Here is a 24834-nt window from a genome sequence, read left to right as displayed (position 1 = left end):
CGCGCGAGGGCTGAGTTGGCGACAGCCGCGGACGAGTCGAAGCATCGCGCGCCCGTGAAGGGTTCGCCGTCGGTGCTGTTGGGTGCTGGGAGCCGCAACCCCGCGCCCCGAAACCAGCCTCGACGGCGCCTCCAAGGTCTAACGGCTGGCGGCGCGCGCGCCGTCTCCATGGCGACGGGCTTTGCTTGGCGAGGACCCCGGCGGACAGGCTGCCCGGCGGCGCCTGCTCAGCGCCGCGCTCTCGCATACAAGGCGGCAGGCGGGCGTGGGGTGGCGGGACTGCGCCGCGGCCACGGGGCTAGCGGGCGGGCGGGCTTGGTCGGGGGTGAGGGGCCGCGGGCGGCCCGGCGCCGGGCTGAGCCTCGGGGCCTGCGGCGCGGGCGCTGAGCTGGCGGGGCGGGCCGGGCCGCGGGCGGCGGCTCCTCCTCCAGGTAAGGACGGCTGCGGGGAGCGTCCGAGATAACGGCTCTCGGTGCTTAGCCCGGCGTCTCTCCGGGCCGGGGGGTAACCCCCGGAGCTTCACAGCCCCTGAGCGTAAGGAAGCCCTGTTGACCCCTAGAACTTGGAGGGGTAACCCCAGACCCATCCTCGAGAGAAAGGGACTCCTCGCGGAGAAAGGACCCGGACCTCGGCCGCCCCGTGCAGGGGTACGGAGAGCGCTCCCCCGCGGGAGTCTCTCACCGGCCCTGTCGGCCCCTCGCAGACCGGGGCCGGCCCTCGCCATGGAGACCAGCTCGGGTTTGCCTGCCTCCCCAGGCTAGTATGTGCCTCAAAAGTTCAGGCCCTCCCCCAGCGCTCCAGGCGAGATGCGGTGCCACGATCGGAGAGAGCCCGGCCGGCCTTTGTGCTGTGTTGCACGTCAGGGTCACAGACTGTGGGATTCCAGGCACTCCCGGGCACTGTGGTGCGTGGCCGCCGCCCTCATTCTTGCAGTCAGCAGCCACGGCCCCTTTTTTGTACGAGGCAGTGAGCCTGGGATACGGCCGGGACCAGTACCAGACCCTTGCCTTTCTAGAGCCCCGAGTGTGTCAAGAGAGGCAAGCTGCATATCCAGAAATATGTGATAGTTGGATTTAGTCTGGGATAGGGATGCCTGTTAGATGGCGGCGGCTCAGGGCAGGCGCAGCCAAAGTGAGGTTTGGGAGAGGCTCCCTTGACCCCAGAGAGCCAAGTAGGAGCTAGCGAGATGAAGAGGTCGGAGAGAGTGGATGCATTTCCTTAGTGCCCTTCCACCTTTGAGCGTGGCAGAGGCCAAACAGACTTTCTGTTGTATGTAGAAATAGCCATGCCCCTCAGTGTTACCCTCTTCAAACGCACTTCTCAGGGTGGCATTGACTGAAGAGACTTCATGGTGTTTGAGCTATAAAGATATGATGGAGTTCCGTTTGAGAGTGTTCTCCATTAGAATCCATGTCTTTCCTTATGTTGGGATTTGTTTTCATGATTATTATCAAAGATTGTCTTCCCTTTCTGAGCTGAGAATCAGCTCTGCCCCTCGATGAACAAGGTCATTCAACAAATATTACCTGGTCACTACCATTTGCCTCATGCACTTTTAGATGGCAAGGATACATAGTAAATGCTTTCGTTGGGGTCCCTGTGCTCATATATTACATTCTGGTCAGAGAAGACACACATGTAAATGAGGATTTCATAATTGAGTGATGAACATTCCTGATGGCCTCTAAAAGGATGTTTAAGAGGACAAAGATAACCTTGGTCATTGGTGACCTTGTCAAGACCAGTTTGAATGGAGCAGCAGGGACTGAACTCTGGTCGGAGGAGGCTAAAGAACACGAGGAGAGGAAATGGAGTTGAGACTTTAAATCTTTTCAAGCTTTCAGAGTGAGGGGGAGCAGAGAATGGGTCTTTGGCCAACTGGGGTGGGGGAAGTGGTGTTTTTTTTTTTTTTTAGAAGGTACCAGAGCATGATAATGTGCGACGGGTATGAACCAGCAGAAAGGGAAGGAGTTTGCTGACGCTACGTGGAGGAGACGGTTACAGACTAGGTTGCAGAGCCTCGGTGGGATGGCCTTTGATGGGGGTACATAGTGACTGGAGGGAGAGCGGATGAGGGGGCAGAGCAGAGTGGGCAGGTGCAGGTAGCTAGCGTGGCAGAACAGTGACAGCTCTTTCCCCAGGCTTTACCTGTATTCTGGGTATGCCTGCCCTGGGCGTGAGGTGGGGGGTATGTTTGGGGAATGATTTGGGAATGTGAAGGCTTTATAATTTCTAAGCAAGATATTTTCATAGCGAACAGTTGGATACTGCTGATCAAACTTTACACAGCTGTGTACTTTTACAAAAATACAGCCACTATTACAGATTCCAGGGTCCACATGCAGTTTCACTTTGAGAATTTCTTCCAACAGATCAGTGAATTCTGTCACCAGGAATAGCACCAGGAAAGAAAATATGGATCTGACATAGTCCATAATAATTGCCATTTTGCATATAGATAACTGCAAGGGCCAGAGCAAGTGGTTTCTGGTTTCCACCTTGCTCATCCACTTCAGCACGTCAGGTACCTGCTAGGCATTGTCTTGGGTCTGGCTAACTGCAAGACCACGAACGTGTGTGCTTCTCAATCCACATACTACCTGTAGCCTTTACGGGACAGTGTTGAGCTAAAACACTGCCTTTTGTTCCATTAACTAAATGAGATTATTTGAGTGAGGTAGTTTTCTTGGCTTGGTGAAAATTGGCTGCAAGCAGGCAGATGTTAGAGCTTTGAGCAGCTCCAGTCTGGCAGCTTCTATCGGTAGGGCTCGGACAACAGTGTAAAAGAGGCACATGGCTCAGGGTATGTAATATATTAGACTCTTTAGAGAGGAAGTTTATTGGTATAGTCTGCTGTATATATGCTGCTCTAGAAAAAATGCGAGTGTGTTTGTATTTTAGATTATTCTTTGAGAGTCTGGATTATTTTCTCCCAAATTTGTGATCTGGCTTGTGATCCCCTGTTTTAAAACTTTCCTTCTGTATATTAGTCCTCTTTTCAAAAGTCTTGGAAAATTAAGTGCCTGATATGCACACTTTATTTAACATGAAACTAGTTCAAACTTACTTTGATTTTAGAAATAGGCTGTATTTGAAATAGCCTTATGGAAATGTAGGTTCTCCCACGGGGGAAGATGGAAAGTAGAAAAGGGAAAAGGTCCCAAACATAGGCTCACAGTATCCTGGTTGCACAAAATCTGTTTTTAAGGAAACATTACCTAAGAGGTTTTTGTAGAAATCTAATCATTTAATTTAGTTCCACCTACAGTCTTGTTTCCATTGAATTACTTGTTTTGAAAAGTTAAGGCCTCTCAGACTAGCTGGGGAGTACAAACCACGGGCAGTTGACAGTATTAGATGTGATGCAGCTTCTTAAGAGACTGGTAGTTATCCAACAGAGATGAGGCCCCAGAAGAAGCTTGTTTTTTCTTTTCAGTAGATTTTTAATTTTTGAGAAGAGTATATTGAACTTTTGACAGCAAGGTTGGGTTTTGTGAACTTTTGTAATTATGTTTCTCTGCTATAGTTTGAAATGAATTTGGAAAAAGTTCTTTTATCATCTTTACCCCAGTTGGAGGTGAATGGGGTGTACCTTTGAACTGGGAGGTTTTGTACCCATGAGGCTGACCTCAGTTATAGACAGCTGAGTCTGTGTGTAATTGAGCTAAGAATTTTCAGTAGAAATTCATTCAGAGAAGTTTCCATAATTGTTAGTGGTTACACCACACATATTCTTGGTATAATTTCTTTTGCTTTTTGTCTAGTGGCATATAACGTACAAGGCTATCTGTTTCTCCCAGGTTATTGAAAAGTATTTTATTTTCATGACTACCATACAAATTTCAGGTCCCAAATTGGGGTCTTGGAAATTGTTAATTCACAGTGAGTTTCTGGAAGAAAATACCATGTGTACTTGTTTCCACCTGAATAAAAGTGTGTAGGCATTTTGATGGCCATTCTCATATACCTACTGACTTTGGGGACTTGCTTTTGTTTCGTAGGATTAACAACTAATATTTATATAAGACCGAAGAGAAAGATGTCATTCCGTAAAGGTATGCTCTTTCTTCACGTTAACATTTTTTTTTTTCACTTCTAGTCAAAAGGTAAGGTGAGTAATGGAGGCCTTTCCCCTGTTTGTTTTCAGTAAACGTCATCATCCTGGTCCTGGCTGTTGCCCTCTTCTTACTGATTTTGCACCATAACTTCCTCGGCCTGAGTAGTTTGCTAAGGAACGAGATTTCAGGTATGGGAACCCTTACTCATGCCTTGGTATCTGCTGAGGACCTGGAGTTCCTTGTGTCCCACATCCTACGTTAAAGGAACAGAAAGCTTTCTTCTTGGCCTTACGGAAGCTATTAAGAGAGTCCGGGAAAGGGCATGGTGGTACTCATGTCTTCTTGGAGCAGCCCCCAACCCCGCCAAGGCTTTGATATGACCAAAGCTCCCTTGTCATCAAATCACAGGGCTGCTTTCTGCTCACACGTCTGCAGGGCAGGGCTCCCGAAGGTGGGCACAGGGGTGACACGGGTGTTTTCTGCCTGCTCTGTTCACTGGTGTCAACCCGCTTCTTTGCTTTACCCATGGAGCCGTATCAGCGGGACTCTAGTAGTAAAAACGGAACCGTGAAGCCTTGTCAACTTATCCAAAAAAATCACTTTCTTGTGTAATTCCATTGCCAGTTACTTTAAATTAATTGTTCATACTGCTGTGCCTCGGTGCTGAGGGATGTTTGAGGCTTCAAGTTATTTGTCAGAAATCATTTGTGGGTTGCCATCCACCACAGTTGGCCAGAGCAAGCAAAGACAGACAGCGTTTCCCTGACTCTTACCGACAACTCCGACAGTGTTTTATAATAGGGTGCAGCACATGTGTGTGCTCACGTGTGTACATGCGGTAATGTGTGCTCCTGGTGGGAACATTTTTAAAAAGGAAATAGCATTCAAGGTCCACAAGAGCGGTCAGTTCTCTGCTTTATCTCCGTGACCTGTGGATGACGGCTGATACGTAGGAGGGTTCAGTCACTGAATAAATGATTCTATTGACTAGAGATAACTATTATTAAGATTTTGGCTTAGTACCTTACAGTTTTTTTCTCTACGTATATATATTTTCTATTATGAAACTATAATGTATATAAATGGCATATACGACATGTTTCTCCACGTGATTATATCCTAAACATGTCACGGTGACAGTAGAAACTCTCTCTCTGGAGTTTTCATGTCATAGTTCTCTTGCTTGCACAGGAGAGACAGTCCTTTGGTACAGTGACCTTGACTGCTTTGGACGGCAGCCCCACAGTAAGGAATGTGTCCCGCACAGCACGCACACACAGGTCTTGGTTTACTGTCTGCCCTTCACGAGCGTGGAGATTGGTCTTAGTCGTGGCTGTGACTCCAGTGCCCGTGTCTTGCTTGGCACTCACTATTCAGTGAGTGATGAGTGAATAAGCGAATGAGTATATTATAAAAGGCAGAAAGGAAGGTTTACCAAACAATACTTGGAGTTGCGCTGTGTGATGCACTCTGATATTTTCTAAATCCGTGTTCTCTGCCAGTTTGGAAACAGCTTTTCTATCAAATTCTGATTGTGACCCACTGAATTGATTTTTTGCCTGTTCATGGGACAGGATTTGTGGTTTGAAAAGCAACTGTTTCGTTTCTAGGTTTTCAAAATGACGAAATTGTGACTTGATTACCTCATATTTTGTTAAGAGAAGGAAGGGAAATTATGGGGCCAAAGGCCACTGTGCAAGGCTCTTGATACAAATTGCCAAAATACATTCTAGAGGAATTCTGTTACACCTACTAGTAGTATATCAGAATTGGGTCAACCAATTTTTTTTTTAATGCTGCTTCTGCCTTTCCAAAAGCCTGATTCCATATGGGAAACACAGTTTCTGGGCCGTGTGCTTCGCCCTGTAATGGGGAGAATGAGGTAAAAGCCTGATAATCCTCACCTTGGCTCTTCTCCTGGCTTGGGCTCTGCAGCAGAAGCTCATGAGATCGTGTTTGTATCACAGCACCTTCTTTGAAATGTGTGTTTTTTGCAGATTCAGGAATTGTGGGGCTTCAACCGATAGACTTTGTCCTAAATGCTCCCCAACATGGGGCAGATGAGCGACAAGAGGAGATTCCTGTGGTCATTGCTGCATCCGAAGATAGGCTCGGTGGGGCCGTTGCAGCCATAAACAGCATTCAGCACAACACACACTCCGACGTGATTTTCTACATCGTTACGCTCAACAGTACAGCAGACCATCTCCGGTGAGCTTTGCTTGCCTGGTGACTCTGCTGTCAGATAAAGCTCTAGGGCAGGCTAGCAGCCAGCTTGGGAACATTTTCTTCTCTGTGTATGTTGCTTCTATAAATATAAGTTGGGATAATGCCACATATAAGCTGCCCATATGACGTTTTTCCACGTGATTATATCGCAGGCATATCCCCAGATAGCGGAAACGATAGAAGGAACTTGCGCCAAGATGTCAGTCAGCTGTCACTGTGCACGCTCAAGGCAATACTGTTTTGGTAATGTGACTTTCTTGATGAAGGGAGCAGCATGTTGATTTACATCCTGTTACAAGGTTCTCTCTCGGATGTCCTCTGAGTAGTTCTGATCTAATGTGGGAAGGGACAGGAGCAATGGCAAGATAGAGTGTCAAGCAAGCGTAGACCCTGATCTAAATCCTGGTCCAGTGACTGGGGAACTTACCCAACCCCTTGAAGCCCTCCTCATCTGTGAGTATCGGGTGAAAATATCCAACTTAAGAATATTGTTAGGTCAAGTAAATGGAAAAATATATTAAAAATACCAAGCACATAATGGCTCAGTAAATGGTCCTTATTATAATTGTTATGATCAATAATATCAACCCAATCTGGACAATCCCACCTATTTTGAAAATGCTTTGAATTCTTACTAAGTGTATTCCAAGAAACATCATGTCTAACAGGTTAATAGCTGTCAAGTTCTAAAATATTCCTGCTCTTGTGTTTTCTCTGGTTCATGTTTATGAGTTATTATGTTTTTCTGTATTTTAAAAGCTCAGAAACCATCTAAATTAACAAAGAATCAAATAGTGCATTACAATAGACTACAGGAAGGCCCAGGAAGAGGTGCCACGCTTCCTAGAGAACACTGCCTTTCCTCAGAGGCAGTGCCTTAGACTCAGGTGGGGGTCACTTAGTGCGGGGAGTTCATGAGTCTGTGGTAACAGACTGCTTACCAGCATGGCTGATCATTAGCGCTCACTACCATCATCGTTTGACTCATTTCCTTGACCCGAGTGTTTGGGGACACGGCTGAATGGGCCATGTGTTAAGTCTACAGTGAATTCTTGTACAGCAGTTTGAGTGTCAGAGGGTGATCATCCAGGTGAGCCCTATGGAGCACCAGCCACTACCAGTCTTGGTTCAGGAGGGACTTTGGGTAGCAGTGCTCACTCCAGATGAGGAAGCCGAGGCTCAGAGGGGTGAGAGGGCTTGAAGATATTCCCGGGGCTTCTCTTACATCACAGCCTCATTGGAAGGTAAGGTTGCAATTTGGAGGCATGATTAAAACTGAAATTTGGTAATAAATTCCACCAGGTCCTGGCTCAGCAGCAGTACCCTGAAAAGCATCAGGTACAAAATTGTGAATTTTGACGCTAAAGTTTTGGAAGGGAAAGTAAAGGACGATCCTGACCAGGGGGAATCCATGAAACCAGTGAGTCCTGTGCATCGTTTGTACTGGGGAGTATTCGAAGTGACTGGAGTACCTGGGTGACTGGGCGCAGTGCATGTGCAGTCCCATGGACCGTCAGCCGTCTTCTCCCGCGGGGGCACTGAGAGCATTGGCGGGGTGCCTAGTGAGGGCAGAGCCGCTGATGAATGCTACGCCAATGCCTCTTGTTTTCCTTCCTCAGTTAACCTTTGCAAGGTTCTACTTGCCAAGTCTGGTTCCCAGGGCAAAGAAGGTCATATATGTGGATGATGATGTGATCGTGCAAGGTACCAAGGAACGCCACCATCAGTGCTGTTCTGTCCAGTGTGGGCTGTCGTGGCGTACAGGGCACCCTCTAAAGGTCATCCTGAGTGGGTGGAATAGAGCATCTGGGTAAGTCGGAGTGTCGGTCTCACCCCTTCCTATTTCAGGGGATATCCTTGCCCTCTACAATACGCCACTAAAGCCAGGACATGCAGCTGCGTTTTCAGAAGACTGTGATTCGGCTTCCACTAAAGTCATCATCCGTGGGGCGGGGAACCAGGTGAGTTATTTATTAGACCCCTATGCAGACATTCCGTGCCCTCCTCTATAGTGCAGGTTAGTGCGACAGGCAGCAAAGGGGGAATTCATTTTCTGCTGCATTTTACATTCTCATTTCATCCCCAAACTCAAGCCTGCTTTCCTATAGATTGTGTTGTGGACTTGACACTGAATTCTCCTTGAACATCTGGCTTAATGTATTGTTTACTCTGGGTTCCTTTTCTAACTTGGAATCCCAAGTGTTGCTTTTATTTGCTTTATGTGGTACCCTTTGCTAATAATCTGAGAAGCAGTTAAATAAGCAGGTTTCTTGCTTTACTGGCTATCAAATTACTGTTTGAGTCAATATCCCATTTGTATTTTAGTACAATTACATTGGATACCTTGACTATAAAAAGGAAAGAATTCGTAAGCTCTCTATGAAAGCCAGCACCTGTTCATTCAATCCTGGAGTTTTTGTTGCAAACCTGACAGAATGGAAAAGACAGAATATAACCAACCAGCTGGAAAAATGGATGAAACTCAATGTAGAGTAAGTATGGAACGGGCCCACCCATGCAGGCCTGTATCTCAGCTCTGGGGGCCCAGACCAGCGGGAACCAGGATCCTCACTAACAGCTTGTCTGTCACCTGCCCCACCCAGAGAGGGCCTGTACAGCAGAACGCTGGCAGCCAGCAGCACCACCCCACCTCTCCTGATCGTGTTTTACCAGCAGCACTCCACCATTGATCCGATGTGGAACGTCCGCCACCTGGGTGAGTAGGAGCAGTGGGCCCGAAGCCCGGCTGACAAGAGGACTGCTCTCGGATGGGGATATATCTGGGTTCCCGAAGTTTTCTGCACTTTGATGGGGCACTGGCTTGTGTCTGACTAAGTCATTTGGCCCTTTCTCTCAATGTAAGGTTCCAGTGCTGGAAAACGCTATTCACCTCAGTTTGTGAAGGCTGCCAAGCTACTCCACTGGAACGGGCACTTTAAGCCATGGGGAAGGGCTGCCTCATATACTGAGGTCTGGGAAAAATGGTATGTTCCGGATCCAACAGGCAAGTTCGGCCTAATCCGAAGACACATGGAGATCTCAAATGTAAAGTAAAATATACTTTATGCTACTGACATCTCAGGAAATCCTGGCACGTGTGGGAAGTAACAGTTGCTAGGCCTCAGTGTGCATTTACCACAAGCCACGGGAAAAGGAGCCTTTCAACTGGGTAGAGGACCACCTACCTGCCTGGCAGTCAGCTTCCCAGAGAGACCACCTATCTCCACCTGCCTTCCCAAGTGTGTGCTTACTCTGGTGCCAAACGATGGGCTGTTCGGCGGGCACAGCTAGTTCATGCTGCTCCTTGGTTTTAATGTTGTAATCTTAACCTGTGGCCCGATTTATAAATAAAGTGAAACCTACATTTTTCAGTAGGTATTTGGTGTTTTGCTTGTAAATAACTATCCTACTCACTCACTGTATGAGATGAACTATCTTTTTATGGAGTTCAGAAATTGCCTGATTTTTAGAAATGAATATATCATGGTACACATTCACAGAATTTACACAGCTTACGTCATAACGTAACAAACTGGTACATCACACACATAACAGTCTGCTCAAAATGTCAAAACAAACCCAAAAACCCTTGTAAGATGACAAGGTTCTTTCATATATAGTCTGCACTGAAGTCGTAGGCATCATCTTCCTCTTCAGCCATTGCATCCAAAATGTGAGATTGTGCATGCTGTTCAACTATATTGGAGGAAAGAAAAGTGTGATTAAAAAAAAAAACCAAGTAAAAGCAATTGTTTCACGCGGCTTTGTTAGAAGAAACCTCCGCCCGACTTACCTGCTTGAGACTCCCCAGGCAGTGCCTCCCAGGCCTCTTCTGCCAGGGACTCATCTGAGCTCTTTTCCTGAGGAACAAAGACAAAGTCCTAGATTAGTATCCCTCGCCTGCTCATTCAAGAAACTGGGTTATCTGGAAAGTCTCTGAACATACATGTAACGGGAGGCGTGAATTAAGAATGGCTGCAAGCCTTAAATGCCTCGGTGGTATGGGGCTTTCCTGTGGTTTCTTACCCAGCCCCTTCCCGTCCGCTGCACACGGGAAGGCTAGAGCTTCGGCTTAACCCCCGCGCAGCACACTCACAGCAGCTCCTTCAGCACTGCTCTCCCCGCCGCGGCCAGTGTCCTTGCAGTCCTGCTGCTCACGCTTCCTCTCTTCTGGCAGCTCCTCGGCTATGTCTGTTTCCTCTATTATTCCATTTGTCAGACCTGAAGACTGGAAAAGGATGCTACTGGCCAAACGGGGTCCCCTGATGGCTGGAGAAGGAATAGAGCCCGTGAAAACGGGTGAGACCTTGTACTGGCCTGTCGGCCACTGAAGATAGCAGTCAGATGCGAGCTCTGCTCACCCTGTATGCTGCGTGCATTGTTCTTCTCCAGCTCCTCCAGATTAAAGCCCCGGTTCATGTCCGTTATGATGCCCTCAGTGAAATGTGGAGGAGGAGCCCAGGATGTAGGCGGATGGCAATAGTAACCCAAGGAGGCACTGTATTAAAACAAGATTGTCAAAGATCAGTTCCTTTACTCGACGTGGCTATCAAAATGCCAAGAGAAAGCAGCCTTACCCTGTCCACTCAGACCACAGCAGCTTGGCAGCACCTTCTACATTTGGGCCTCCACCTTTTCGCTGCAGTCCTCTTCTCTGAGCAAGTGAAGTAAAAAACTCCAGAGAATTCTTAAAGTCTGGAATAGTAAATCTCAGTACTACCTTAAAAAAGGAAAAGCAAAACAATCATTCATAACGACATAAAAAAAAAGATAAACTTGAAAATTGTCTACGTTAAGTGCTTACAAAGAAAGAGGACACGGAGCTCCGGGGAAGGGGTTCTTTTACCTGTCGAGTGTCAGCCTGGGACAGGATGGCACTCGCAGCCTCCACTGCTTTTACTGCTTCAATACTAGCTGGACTTCTCAGAGCCAGTGCAGTGGCGGAGTTAGCCGGAGACACGATGAAACTTGGGCTATCTAGGACTGTGATTTGTTTGTCCAGGGGGACAACCTGCATACTCCTAGATGAGAGAGGGGTTTTGGTTGGGGACCCTGGTGTACCCGAAGGACAAGACAGAACGTGAAGCTCAGGGTTGGATTGAACAGACTCAGCACAGTCTGTCAGACCCAGTTTATCATCATCTGCTTCATGTTTGTCTGAAACTGTAACAGTGCACACTCCCCTTCTAAAGAGAAACGCTATGTGTTATAGTTTATACATTGATGTGAACACGCGGTTCCCAGCCAAAACTATTTTCCCTCTTCTGTCAGACTTCTATTTATTTTAAGGTCAGGCTCAAGCATCACCTCCTGAGGCAGCTTTCCCCTCTCTGCCTGTCTGCTTGTCTTTCAGATTGGACTGTGGGCAGCTATCCCATTCCAATTAATCCTTCCCCAGCCCTAGCACTGGCTTATCCCACTTCTTTTCACTGACATCTCTAATAGATATATAGAAAACTGTCTTCAGATACCCAAAGCAAAGTCTCATTTACTCATCGAAAGGAAATCCTGTAATTACAGAACAACTCAGTTTACCTTGTAAGTCCCATGGACACACCAACGTTACATATCTGTTCCTGTTTTAAGCTGTTGATGATGCTGCTTTTCCCCACATTTGGGAAACCTACAAATGGGAAATCCAGAGATACAAAAGGCATTATGAGCTGGTAATTATATTTCTGGTGCTTTTTGTTTTATGCTTGCCTGATATTCAGACCACAATCAGAGTTGGATTCAACACTAAGACCAATCTTTGCATCTTCATTTCTTACACAAGTAATGGAAAGGCAGAAGAAAATGATTAATTCAAATAAACCAGGAGCTTTCAGAAGCCAATTTCCTACACTGGACAGTTGGCAACACAATGAATTAGACAGCAATTACTTAAAATTTGTTTTTTTTTTCACACTCGGTGTGTTTGGTGAGGTGGGGAAGAAGTTAAATGTTTGAACAAGCCTTTTATTTAGTGATAACCCCATACATTAACATGGAAAAATTGTTGGCACTTAAGAGATAGACATGTTGAATGAAACTTACCAATTACTCCAACCTGAACGGCTTTACTGTAAGTCTCTTGAAAACTTCCAAGAAGCTTCCAAAGGCCTTCTTTCCCAACACAGACTTCACTTTTGAATGGAGCACGTTTCTTCCTTACCTTCACATGTTAAAATCCCAAATTAGTTAAACCATTTCTGCCAACCCACCAGATAAAGCCCAAGCAGTGTGGACCCAGGGCCCAGCTAGTAAAATCACCACAGTCTATCGCCTTTCAGATTATCTCTGGGTGAAATCAGAGTTGGATCTTACAAGTTTTCATCTTTTAATCAAGATTTTGTACACTCATCATATTTCAGCCATCCAAATCTGAAAGACCCACCCTTCCCAGCACTAACAGTGAAGGGTACCTTGGTCATCTTCCCTTTGTCCTTCAGTTTTGTGGAGGCTTTGAACACTACTGTTGGCAATTCCTTCTTCAAATAATTAAGCCAGTTTTCTAAATTCTCCTTCGGCACCAAATCTGATAGGGATTAGGAGTAAGACACATGTTGCAATTTGGTCATTTTGAGATCAATCTGCAAAATTTGGTGAGCTTTGGATTTCACCCTGGTTTGCCTTTTCTCAAAAAGATTTAACTGGACAATGAGGAAAGGGTACGTTCCCTACCGTGCTGCCTTACCCTAAGAGTTTACTATATACACCCTCTGTGTTTCTTCAGTGCCTTCTGCATTCACCCTTTCAGGATTAAGACAACCTCTAGGTTATCACCCTCCTAACCCTGGTGGTGGTCCAGGAGTTATCTGAGGCAGCAGCCATGTCTACTGAGCGCAACGGTAATCTCAGATCCCCCTCTTCTGCTTCACCCATCTCTGCTCTGGGTTTTCCTGACCCTCATGCTCAAACCCAGATACACAACTATGCATTTCATCTAAACGTCATCACATGCTGACATTATGCAGGTGTGGGGAGTAGGGCTCAGGGCCACCACTCTCTGTGTGAAGACAAACTGCCCAGTAAGATTACAGAAGCTTACACTCTTCAAGACAGCATAAGTATTGAACGGCCAAAGGACAGAAAAAACCAGTAAAGTCACTTGTGGGAACACCTCCATCCCACTGCCCAGCTCTGTCTTTGGCAACAAGAGCACATATGCACTGGCTTTTTTGAGGTCAGAGTTGGATCTTACAGTCTTCAGTGATGATCAGACTGTTCAGATGTCTTCCTCATACCTCACCAATGCACAGGGAACATAAAGGGAATCCCTTTTACTCACCTGATTTATTTAATACAAGCACCAGTTTCTTTTGTCCACCTTGGACAATGGCCTCTTCTACTTGGGGGCACCTACAACCAAGAGGATCTCTGGCATCCAACACCTCCAGCAAGACATCCGAAGCTTCAATCACCTGGCCAAGGTAGAAACTATCAGAAGAGCAACACTCTCTGCTGAAGTATTCTGGCACTGTCCACTTTGCAACAGGGTGAGCTCAGAGTTGGATCTCACATCTTCACTTTGGTGTAGAGAAAGGTCACAAGCTCATCATTTCTCACAGGAAAGTGAAACACAGGTTTGTTCAGTGGCCTCTGGCTTTCTCATCAAAGTAATTTCAAAAGTGGAACTACATCCACTGTCTGAATATGTAATCCTGCCACAGCGAGTCAGGTGGTTTGATAGGTGTTCACAGCCCTGCCAAGAGCTGCTGAGCACAGCTGGTTCTGTTCACAGTGGGGGTGAGCTTGGGAAAACAGATGCTGGGGATGGGAGCTGGGGAGCAACTACACCAGGACACCCCCTTGACCTCCTTCGCAGCACTGTAGGGATTGGTTTTCGCACTGCCTACTCTACCCTACTTCCCTCTACTTTAAAAACCACCATGTCAATGTGTCTTTTTAATACAAAAACTACTTTTGTAATCATCCTTATGGGGACTGTTCCTGTGCAAAAGTTTAAAACCACAAGAATATTTCCTTAGCCAAACATAACAGTAGGACCCTACATTGGATATGCCGATTTGTTGAAGGATTTTTCCAGTTCAAGTGAATTCTACTTCCACCTTCACAAGGTGGCAGTCAGGAGAAAGGAAAGGAATGACTCTAGTCTTTCAAACCTCATTACCATTTTTAGACACTGACCTAAATTAAGATACCTTTTTAAGTTCCTGACAATACAACTTCTTCGGACTCTGTTTGATGGACTTAGTTTTCTTAGCTTTACACCGTCCAAATTCCTAGAGCATAAAGAGAGGAAAGACACAAAATTAGTTCAGCAGTTATAACCCATTTCTCCATTTTCCATGACTAACTAGGGGCACACAGCTGATATTTAAACAGGTATGACAGAGTCTGAATTCAGTCTTTTTCTTCCTAAGAGGCATAGCAGGCCCTGCCCTGAAATGTGCTTTTACCTCCGCATCCGAGAGACCCAATCATACCTCCTTCACAGGTTCCAAGTTAGATGGTGTAACACCAGGGTTAGCTTCAAGTTTTCTTTTCTTTTCCTGTTCCTTCTGCCTGTCAAGTTTCTGCTGCTGTTTTAATTCTTCAAGCTGCATCAGAGCCATAAGAGAAATGGGTGAGCCAAAGTGACTTGCTATGACTTTAAAAAAATACACAAATCCACACATTCCCTACACAAACTTCAGATAACCTATCTTACCCGCTGTTTTCTTAGCTCAGCTTCCCGAAGAAGAGCCTCCTTAAAGGGAGCACTGTTTGGAACTCCTGGGTCTTTCCTAGGCTTCATGCGACCCCGTTTCTTAGCTTCCTTCCTCAATTTCCTATGGTGTTCTCGAACCTATTATAATAGAAAACTTTTAAATCACTTTACCAAAGGATTAAACAATTCATATGAGAAACCAGTTGTACATATTACTGAGAAAAATGGAATTTTTACAGTTGTCACCAGGAGATTCTATTTGCAAAGACTGTTAACATGATCAAAGTGCACAGACTTCCAATCACCAAATCACTGCTCTTTCCACAGTGCTCCTGATGCCTAAGAGCTTGTGCCCATGGTCAGTCTTTCCAACCTCCATTTATTGAGGGGAAGTCTTATTTATCTAGACCACCTTGTGGAGGCCAAGTGAAACAGACACCAGTATAGCTATTTTTGGTATGGCTCTCCTAAGTACAAGACTTACCTTTTTTTGGATTTTATACCGCTTATGGCAGGTCATGCGTTTACTTGCTTTCTTTAACTCTACACAGAAAGAGATCACAAAATAATTAGATACAAACTGTTTAGTTTTTAGTGACTGTGCTCTTGGGTCCAGTCCCTTTTGTATGAAGTAATAAACTCTCAAACCTAATTTAAGAATCATGGGGCGCATAATAAAAATATAGTTGGCACTCGAGTCCCAGATTATCTGACTCAATAGATCCAGAGGAGAGCCAACTACCCCGCTCCCACCCTTCCCAATACTAGACTGGGATCGCACACAGGGCCATGTGACCCAAGACGACTGCCACGTTTTATCAAACACCACGAATCACAACGTAGGACCGAACGATGGGTTTGAGAGGCGGCTCTGAGACCTCACCGGGGCCGAGCTGAACGTGGCCCCAGAAGGGAAAACGCTGGGCCCGCAACCTGGCTTGGAACTAGTTCCTCAGGACACTCTGGCCCGACCTTCCCATCTGCGGCCCCGCCTTCCCTCTGTATCACGGGCCCGAGTTATCCTGCGGCCTTTCAACCCTCGGCCCTACGCGGGGCCAGGGCCACGGCCTACCCACAGGCTCCCTCTCCCGCGGAAAGAGCACCCCAGGATGTTCGCCGACAATCAGGCACCGAGTTCCCTGCCCACCCGTCCCCGATCCCACTCACTCGGCCGCTTCATACTGGCGGCGGGAAGGCAGGGCCCGCGACAGCTCAGAGAACTACCAACTGCAAACGGCAGCGCCACGTGCGAACCCAGGCCCAGGACTAGCGCCACACACTCACGCTGCTGCCGTAAAACGCGCCGCTCCGGACTGCGTGCGCGCGCACGCAGTGTCGCGCGGAGCCGGGTTCGTTTGGCGGCCGCGGGGCAGGTTTTGCGGCGGTACCGGGAGGGGTGAAGGCGGTGAGGGCGGCGGGTGCGGGAGCGACGGCAGCGGCCGCGGCCGGAGGAGCTCTAACGGCAGCCGTGGCGGCCACGGGGCGGGGCACGGCGGTCGGCGACCGCGGCCGGGGCTGCAGGCGGCGGAGCGGCTGGGTAAGGCCGGGCCCGGGACGGGCGGTGCCGCTCCCCGTCGGCCGCCCGCCGGGCCTTTGTGTGGGCCGGAGCGGGCGGGAGCGGCGGCGGAGGCCCCGCCCCGGCCGTGGGGACGCGCCGGTCGCCCGAGCGCGCGGGGCGGGGCTCGGCGGCGGGCGGCGGGACGGCCGGGACGGCCGGGAGCCGCGCCGCACCTGCCGGCCGGACAAAGGCGCGCCGGGGCCCGGAAACTCCCGGCGCCCGGTTCCCGCCGCTGCGGCCGCCGAGCGCGGACCGCGCCAGCTTCCGAGCTGTCAGCGTTTCCCCTCAGTGACAGGTCGGGAGAGCCTCGCCGCCTCCGCGCGTCGGGGCCGCTTTTGGGTGCTGGTCTCGTCACGGTGCGGACACAAACTCTGCTAGTGCCTTCCTCCTCCTTTGCACTTTCCTGATGACCGTGTCCAGACCGAGTAATTTTTGTCAACGGGACTTGTCTTTGTAGTAAAGGCCAGGTGTTTAAGGTTCTTTTCTGCAACACCACAGAGAATCGAGGCTTTAAAACTGTTCGTTTCCTGGTTTTAATATTTTTTCATCTCAAATTTTTTTCCTGAAAGAGAAGCATGGTTTTGTTATTATAGGATAGATATTGGTGAGTCAAAGGAGAAGAAAGATGGGCAAAAATGTAGAAATCCTGTGCAACAAATGAACACACAGTATAGTGGATATAGAAATAGTACAAATTATAGGAACATATGTTGAAGTAAAACATTTTTATTAACTTATCTTCCACAACCTGGCCTACTCAAGTGATTTTTAGGTGTTTTTTTTTTTTCCCCCATTAGGTAGTGCATTCTTTACCAATTCAGAAGCAAATTGAACTCGATAAAAAATAATAGAGCAGTATAATTTTGCTTTATTACTTTTTAATAGATTGCCCCTATTTTAAGATCCAAAAGAAGATTAGAAAGTATCTTTTGAAGAAGTATTTCTGATTAAAACAATAGCATGTATGGATAAATGGAAGGGCCTTGACCACTTTGTTTGGCTTTGGGAGTGTGCACCTCAGATACTAATATTTACCCAAATCCCAAAGATGAGTAAGTTGTGTTTGATGGTTATCAAGCCATCAAACATCATGTGGAAGAATGTTACTTGGAAGAACACAGGTTGCCACAAAATACACGTGGTTTGTATACACTTTGGCAACTAAGGCATAGAATAAATACTGCAAGCTGTAAATGTCAATAATAAGGGGGATTTTTCTCTGGGATTCTTTTCGAACCTTCTATTTCCCAATATTTTTAAGCTGCATTACAGTACTAAGTATCACTAGAAAGAGAGGAGAGCCCTCTGAGCTTATAAACTATAATAATATACCATTTGGTTATACGGAGTAAGTATTTTCCCAGTTGCACTGTAATTTATCATTGGTTGTCAGACGTCTGGACATATGACTGTAATGCCATTTTGAAACTTAACTGAGTTCCAGAATCTATTCCTTCCCTCTTCATGGAAAAAGAGTTGCTGAAGGGATTCTCACAGTCCTTTAAACTACACAAGTAAATTTTTTTCTATTAAGGTCCCACTTACATGCACTTTTACTATGTTTATTAGAAAAATGAGTTGATCACCCAAACTATGCCAAATATCGGTCTATAGGCCAGGGCTTCAAAATGGATTAAAAGCTATTCCTGTGTCCAAGGAGCATGTAGTCCTAGAGTTGAAACTTAACTTTTTTGTTGTGCTTTTAAGTTTCAAAGAGATTTCTTATAAATTTCACTGTCAACAATCCAAGGGAGATCTCCAGACTTTACTGTTCTCATTTGAGAAATGGAACAGATCTGAGAGGTGGTGACTCAAGCAACATCAAACAGAGGTGCAAAGACCTGGGGCTCTATCTGGCCTTCTGAGCTCAGGTACCGTTGCTCTTTCCGCCCTCCTGGCCACATTGCCTTTCTTGCCAGACTTCCAAAATGTATTTTAAGATGCGTTCTTTGGATAAGAAAATATTGGAGATTTATCCTCAAGTCACATCTTTTTCTCGTTTCTTATCAAAGAAAATCAGTGATTTAAGGAGTTTTGAATATTGTATGGTCTACACCGGATACACACAGACCAATGAATACGTTTTTTTGTCACTTGATTATCAGTGGATCATTTGTGAAAGTAATTTTGACCTCCTGCCAAAATGGTTGAAGGCTTTTTTTCTTTTTAAACCTCCTAAACTTACACATGGTGTCTTTTCAGTGCTGACAGGACTTTTGGAAAGAAACGTCTTTCTGAATTTTTTGGTGAGGGGAAGAGTTTTTCAGACTCTTAGGCTCACATGAGCCATCCTTGGTTTGTTCCAGCTTGCCAGCACTCGGTGTCACAAGTGCGCCCTCCACGTGTGTCCACTCTCCGTTCCGGCTGTGTGATTGGACCCTCCTCTTACTGACAAGGGGGCAGTGGGCAGGCACGCTTCACTCCCGGGCTGTCATTCCCTGTGAGTGAAGGGGGACCTCAGGGAGACGTCTTTACGGATCTGAAAAGCATTTGGCTTTAAAGTGGAAGAAGCATGAGGGGCTGTTGGCGCCTGAGCCCGCACAGCAGTTTGACTGGGGCACGATAACTAATGGGCCGATTTGCTCCAGTTCTCACATCTTCCTTTAGTGGTTCTACTTAATGTTTTCTACCTATTCGTACTCATTTTTACTCCTTCTGACCCTTCTTTTTTATTTCCCTTTCTCTGCCTTGTTCTTCTTTTTCAGTTTTGAATATACTAATACTGAATCAGCACTTCTAAAGCCCGCCCTTCTCCCACTGGCTTCACTTGGCCTTCAGACATAATGAGGAGACTGGCTTTTCGAGGCGCTGGTTGTGCTCTGGTAAAGCTGGTAAATTACTGATCATCTACACCCTTTCCCTTTTCTGTCCTTCCTTGCCTTTACCCTTCCACCTTTCTTAAATTTTGTGACCCTTCCCATAAAGATTCCCTCCTCATGTTCATCAAAGTCACTTGTGTTCTTGTCCTGGATTGTTTACAAATGCTTGGTCTTTAATCTCTTCATCTTAATGAGCTGAGGCCAGTTTACCAGCCTCTTGTAAAACAAAATAAACAAAACTTGGCTGTCCCTGGCCTAAGCCCTTTGAAGCTTTTAGCAAGTTACAGCCAATTCCAGACTAACACACTGCATAACAAACCGTAGCCTAGAGGAAGGAACGTCACTACGGTAGGCTCTGTTTTTAAATACCATGGGGACTGTAGTTCAGACGAAGAGATAGGGACTCTTGTTTCTTTGTTGGTTACCAGGATTTTTTTATTTGTTGGGTTTGTTTAATTCTGCTTTCTGTTCCCTGGAGATTCCCAGTTTTTCTCTCTACTACCGGCAACCCATTCTCTCAGCTGCTGGTGTCTTAGTTTCCTAAAACTGAATGCTTGTGAATGAAACTGGGATCAGTTATTTCTTCTAGCTCTAGAGAAAAACCTTTGAAATTACAATAAACTGTACTATTTGGTGCTGTTGTTAAATTGTTTAAGCACAACAATTTAATTTTAGAATCCTGAGTGTACGCCCTTTCCCTCCAGCTGTAGCAGTTCATTTCAGAGGTTGCATTTCTTGGGTCATAGTCAAATGTGTACATCGGTAAAGTGTTGTAATACTGTGTTGTGTTGAGATGAGTTAGCAGCCCATCTAAAACTGAGAGCAAACATTTATTTGTTTCTGAAAGGCCAGGCAGGAACTAAAAACTCACCTCTGAGGGGGTCTTCCGGATCATCTACTGAAATTTAAAGCTCTGGTTTCAAAATTCATGGAGATAGAGTACCTCACATAACTGAGAAGGAGGTTAGTCTGGATTAACAGAGGTTTCAAAGCAGAGGTTCGCTACTTTGGCATAGGTTTGACCAGTCACATGAAGTGTTTTCCAAGGGTACATCTTACAGATCCTTTAGTGAATGGAGAAAATTCATTTTCAGGGTGTTAATTTTAGGGTGCATCTAAAATGCTAGAAGGTTAATTGTCCTCTGTTATCCTGCCCTTTTGCACTATTTATTTGCCTCAGGCTCCTGCTGATTCTTTTCCACATCATGACCCATGTGGAAAATGATCATAATTATAAGGTGCACTGAGGAAAACAGATGAGGCTGCTTGATCCAGAGGTGACTGCCTTGGGGCCTCTGTGGGGCTCAGGGGTCACCACCGCCAGCTAACTGAAGTGCTACTCTACATGTGGGGTTTCAGACTCCAGTGAAGGGTAAATTCGGTTGAGTCATTCAAAACTGATCACTTACAGATGAGTATACTTTTGCTGAATTTGTCTCATCCAAGGTGGCAGTATAGCATTCTGGTAAGCGAAAGGGCTAAAGCAAGAGTCCAGGACTTCCACTGAAAGCACTTAGTTAGGGTTCTTGGCACCAGTTAAAATATCCTCATAAGTGAACTAGACATGGTAGCAGGTGGCCCACTGAGGCTTGGTGGTGGAGTCTAAATTTAAATATAAGAACATGGCTGATTATTTCTTACAGAAGAAGTTGGATTCCATGGGTTCCAAGAGAAGAAGAGCTACCTCCCCTTCCAGCAGCGTCAGCGGGGACTTTGACGATGGGCACCATTCTGTGTCCACACCAGGTCCCAGCAGGAAAAGGAGGAGACTTTCCAATCTTCCAACTGTAGATCCTGTGAGTAACTCGAATCACACATCTCTGGCCTGCATTTCCTATATTTTCCTACCGTTCCTTTAATGATAATTGATTTAGATATAAGTCCTCTCTGTTTCTTTTTCCTCTGGCTTGATATTCTTAACCTTTCTCTTATGAAAAGTATATATTTAGATAAAAGTCTTAAAACAATATTATAATGTTAGAAATAACAAAAAATATCAGTATGCCACATTATTCATTCATTCATATAACTGTGTGCTTGCGCATTATTATGTGCCAAGCCGTGTTCTGCTGGTTGAGATACAGCCATGTGTAAGACAAGCCAATTTTTCACATGGAGCATAGATTTTAGTGTGGGTGAAGCAGAGTGTAAATACGCAAACAAATAAATAATAAAGTACCTTCAGCTAATGATAAGTGCTTAGTAGAAAAATTTGGGTGATTCAGGCTGTTTTGGCCCAAACTTTGAGGAAAGATTTCTCTGTGATGAAATGGCACCAGCCCTATAGAACCCTGGGGAAGAGTGTTCTAGGCAGAGGGTCCTGCTGCAGAGGGGTTGGGGCAGGAATAGGTTCGTTGTCATTACACGGAGGCAATGAAGAGGGAGAAAGAGACTGGCAGTCTGCCCAGCCAGATAGTGTAGTCATCCTACGCACTCTGTGGCCAGCGAACTTAAGGAGCTTGAATTTTACCCTCTGAGTAGTAAGAAGCCCTTCTTTTGGATGTTCTTAGTAAGGGAGTGATATGAACTGATACAGCTCAAGAGAAAGGAAAATCACCAGTAGCATAAATCTGATGAAAGATACCAAAACATTTAATCAGTTAACTTCTTTTAAATAAGGAGAGATACTGTCAACCTATTTCAGACCTGGGTCCCTAGATGGGAATTTGGGAACTCATCCTTTTTCTTCTCTACTTGCCTTTTTGTGTGTATGTTTTTACTGAAGATAATCCTTATGCCAACACTGGCTTTCTGTTCACTTTTCTGGTAATTTTTCTCCTTTTCCTATGTGTAGATTGCTGTGTGCCATGAGCTCTACAACACCATCCGAGATTATAAGGACGAGCAGGGCAGGCTCCTGTGCGAGCTCTTCATTAGAGCACCCAAGCGAAGGTGAGTTGGAACGTGAGTGAGAGGGACTTGGTCCCAAATCCATGTTTAAAGGGTTTGATAATTGAATTTTCCTTTAGAAGAATGGTTTAAGTGATACAGATTTTAGTTTTAGTTGTCAAGGTATAGTGAATCATATTTAAAAACAATTTTTTTAATTAAAAATTTTAAAGTGGTTAAAAAACACAACATAAAATTTACTATCTTAATCATTTTTAAGTGTATAATTCAGTGTTAAGTATATTCACATTGATATACAACAGATCTCCAGAGCTTTTTTATATTGCAAAATTGAAACTCTGTACCCATAAAACAACTCCACATTTCCCCCTCCCTGCAGCCCCTGGCAGCCACCATTGCACTTTCTGTTCCTGTGTATCTGACCACTTTAGATACCTCATGTAAGTGGAATCATACAGTATTTATCTTCTGTGACTGGCTCGGGATTCTTCCATGGGACAGAATTCCCTTCCTTCCGAAGACTGTATAATACCCATTACCAGCTAACTTGATAAACTCTTGGGTGGCTTCTGCGTCTTCACTATTGTGAATGTTGCTGCAGTGAACATAGGTGTGCAAATACCTCTTTGTCCATTCTTTTGCGTATATAACCAGAAGTGCGATTACTGGATCCTACAGTAATTCTGTTTTTAATGTTTTGAAGAATTTCCATACTGTTTTCCATAATTGCTGCATCAATTTACATTCCTGCTGGTAGTGTATAAGGCTTCCAATTTCCCCACATCCTTGCCACACTTGTAGTTTTGTAGGTAAGTTTTGGAATCAAAGTGTGAGTCTCTGACAGTCTTATGTGTCAGTTTGACTGGGCTAAGGGGTGCCCAGATAGCTGGTAAAATATATTTGAGGATGTCTCTGAAAGAGATTAGTATCTGAATAGGTTGACTGAGTTAAAAAAAAGATGGCCTTCACCAGTGTAGTTGGATATTTGTCTAATCTCCTGAGGGCTTGAAGAGAACAGAAGAGTGGAAAAAGGTCAAATTAGAGCTCTCTGAGCTGAGACACCCGCCTCCTCCTGCTTTTAGATACCTGAGCTCTTTCCTGGTTCTTGTGCCTTCAGACTCGTATTGAATTACACCAGTGGCTTTCCTGGTTCTCCAGGTGTTAGATGGTAGATCTAGGCACTTCTCCGCCTCCATAATTGCATGAGCCAATTCTTTTAACAAATATCTTATACATACAGTTGACCCTGACCAAAATGGGTTCAAACTGTGTGGTTCCTCTCTTATGTGGATTTTTTTCAATAAATGTATTGGAAACGATTTTTTGGAGATTTGTGACAATTTAAAAAAACATTTTCTCTAGCTTATTTTATTGTAAGAATATATTGTACATATAACATACAAAATACATGTAATTGACATGTTATTGGTAAGGTCTCTGGTCAACAGTACGCTATTATTAGTTAGATTTTGGGGTCAAAGTTACACATGGGTTTTCAACTATGTGTTGGGTCAGTACCTTTAACCCCTGAGTTGTTCAAGGGTCAACATTTATCTCTTTCTTTGTGTCCTATTGGTTGTTTTTCTCTGGAGAACCCAATACAGTCTTCCAACTTTGTTCTTTTTTAAGATAGTTTGTCTCTTTGGGGTCTTTGAGATTCGATGTGAATTTCAGGGTGGATTTTTTGTTTCTGCAAAAACTGCTATAGAGATTTTGATAGGTATTGCATTTTAATCTGTAGATTGGTTTGTGTAGTATTGGTGCCTTAATGTGAAGTTTTCTAGTCCATGAACGTGGGATATCTTTCCATTTATCTGTGTCTTTAATTGCTTAGAGAAATATGTAGTTTTCAGTGTACAAGTCTTTCATCTCATTGGTTAGTTTTATTCTCAAATTTTTGTTCTTTTCAATGCTCTTAGTGTATAGAACAGCAACTGATTTTTATGTATGTTGATTTGTACCCTACAACTTTGCTGAATTTGTTAATTAATTCTAATGATTTGTTGTAGAATCTTTAGAGTTTTCTGCATGTAGGATCATATTGTCTGTGAACATAGGTAATTTTACTTTGACCTTTCCGATCTGGATACCTTTTATTTCTTTTTGTTGTCTAATTGTTCTAGTTAGGACTTCCAGTATTGTCAAAAAGAAGAGGTGAGAAGCAGGCATCCTTTTCTTGTTCTTGAACATAAGGAGTCTATTTTGATTAGTATGTTAGGCTGCTTATACTAGGGCACCCAAATTAACAACTTGAAACAAGAAAAATTGCTCCTTCTCATGTAGAATTCCTGTTCTGTGAAGTCCTCACGGTTCAAGTATTGTCTGTCTCTTTATTCTTCTGCTCTTGGAGTGTCATTCCTGCCTTCAAGGTCTGAGCTGGCTCACCACAACTATCTTCCAGCCCACAAGAAAGAGAAGGCTTAAGGATATGGCCTGGACACTAGAACTCTTCTGCCGTGAGGCCGTAGGATATAGTCGTTAGTACCCATGCAGCAGATTCGGTGCTGCTGAATAGAAAGAAGGGAAAATGAGTTTGGGGGTAGCCAGTAGGCTGTGCATATCAGGCCTGGTGTTTCTCACTCTTCTGGTCAGAAGTCTTCGTCATTCCTTGGCTATTCTGTGGATGTATCATGGTGGGGCACCCTCACCTGTTGCTGAAAGAGAAAG

The 24834-nt window shown here is 45.2% G+C and overlaps 3 protein-coding genes and 3 non-coding genes across 38 annotated transcripts in view; 2 read left to right on the top strand and 4 right to left on the bottom strand.

The window, feature by feature from the left end:
• The first annotated feature begins 3 nt into the window (after positions 1-3).
• On the top strand, positions 4-9661 carry GLT8D1 (glycosyltransferase 8 domain containing 1). Of its 6 annotated transcripts, none has more exons than XM_017678502.3 (10): positions 4-136; positions 4002-4055; positions 4148-4246; positions 6056-6269; positions 7590-7707; positions 7907-7991; positions 8136-8248; positions 8613-8779; positions 8891-9003; positions 9151-9661. In XM_017678502.3, the coding sequence occupies exons 2-10, from the start codon at positions 4040-4042 to the stop codon at positions 9339-9341; spliced, it is 1116 nt and encodes a 371-aa protein (XP_017533991.3). In that variant the 5' UTR covers positions 4-136; positions 4002-4039; the 3' UTR covers positions 9342-9661. The 6 variants fall into 6 exon arrangements, with proteins under 6 accessions (XP_017533991.3, XP_036850752.2, XP_036850753.2 ...); XM_036994857.2 differs by lacking the exon at positions 4-136 and adding an exon at positions 287-431; XM_036994858.2 differs by lacking the exon at positions 4-136 and adding an exon at positions 459-534.
• A 48-nt stretch (positions 9662-9709) lies between these two features.
• On the bottom strand, positions 9710-16357 carry GNL3 (G protein nucleolar 3). Of its 3 annotated transcripts, none has more exons than XM_017678466.3 (15): positions 16225-16357; positions 15425-15483; positions 14941-15078; positions 14717-14830; positions 14432-14512; positions 13558-13690; positions 12692-12804; positions 12324-12441; positions 11823-11910; positions 11134-11308; positions 10865-11007; positions 10649-10785; positions 10384-10556; positions 10081-10147; positions 9710-9983 (listed from the first exon to the last, which is right to left on the bottom strand). In XM_017678466.3, exons 2-15 carry the CDS (start codon positions 15458-15460, stop codon positions 9898-9900), a joined length of 1602 nt encoding a protein of 533 aa, XP_017533955.3. In that variant the 5' UTR covers positions 15461-15483; positions 16225-16357; the 3' UTR covers positions 9710-9897. The 3 variants fall into 3 exon arrangements, with proteins under 3 accessions (XP_017533955.3, XP_017533947.3, XP_036850706.2); XM_017678458.3 differs by having other exon boundaries at positions 16108-16316; XM_036994811.2 differs by lacking the exon at positions 16225-16357 and adding an exon at positions 15824-15842.
• LOC118967740 (small nucleolar RNA SNORD69) lies at positions 11365-11441 on the bottom strand. Its single transcript, XR_005054962.1, has one exon. It is a non-coding gene; the product is annotated as a small nucleolar RNA SNORD69 (small nucleolar RNA).
• LOC118967742 (small nucleolar RNA SNORD19B) lies at positions 12565-12646 on the bottom strand. The gene has a single exon (XR_005054964.1). It is a non-coding gene; the product is annotated as a small nucleolar RNA SNORD19B (small nucleolar RNA).
• LOC118967746 (small nucleolar RNA SNORD19) lies at positions 13441-13516 on the bottom strand. Its single transcript, XR_005054968.1, has one exon. It is a non-coding gene; the product is annotated as a small nucleolar RNA SNORD19 (small nucleolar RNA).
• Positions 16239-24834, top strand: part of PBRM1 (polybromo 1) — a 105806-nt gene continuing 97210 nt past the window's right edge. For 6 of the 26 annotated variants that reach the window (XM_036994796.2, XM_036994801.2, XM_036994793.2 and 3 more), the window contains exons 1-4: positions 16249-16477; positions 19204-19329; positions 20961-21113; positions 22112-22209. In XM_036994796.2, coding sequence (XP_036850691.2) covers positions 19282-19329; positions 20961-21113; positions 22112-22209 — 299 coding nt within the window. In that variant the 5' untranslated portion in view covers positions 16249-16477; positions 19204-19281. Of the gene's footprint in view, positions 16478-16645; positions 16794-16833; positions 16855-19203; positions 19330-20960; positions 21114-22111; positions 22210-24834 lie in introns of those variants that run through there. The other 20 variants (XM_073230690.1, XM_036994799.2, XM_036994791.2 and 17 more) reach the window with 14 other exon arrangements.

Source organism: Manis javanica, chromosome 3 (genome assembly GCF_040802235.1).
Source record: "Manis javanica isolate MJ-LG chromosome 3, MJ_LKY, whole genome shotgun sequence".
Lineage (NCBI taxonomy): Eukaryota > Metazoa > Chordata > Mammalia > Pholidota > Manidae > Manis > Manis javanica.
Note: the sequence above shows the minus strand (reverse complement) of the source record. Positions and strands in the feature narration are given on the sequence as shown.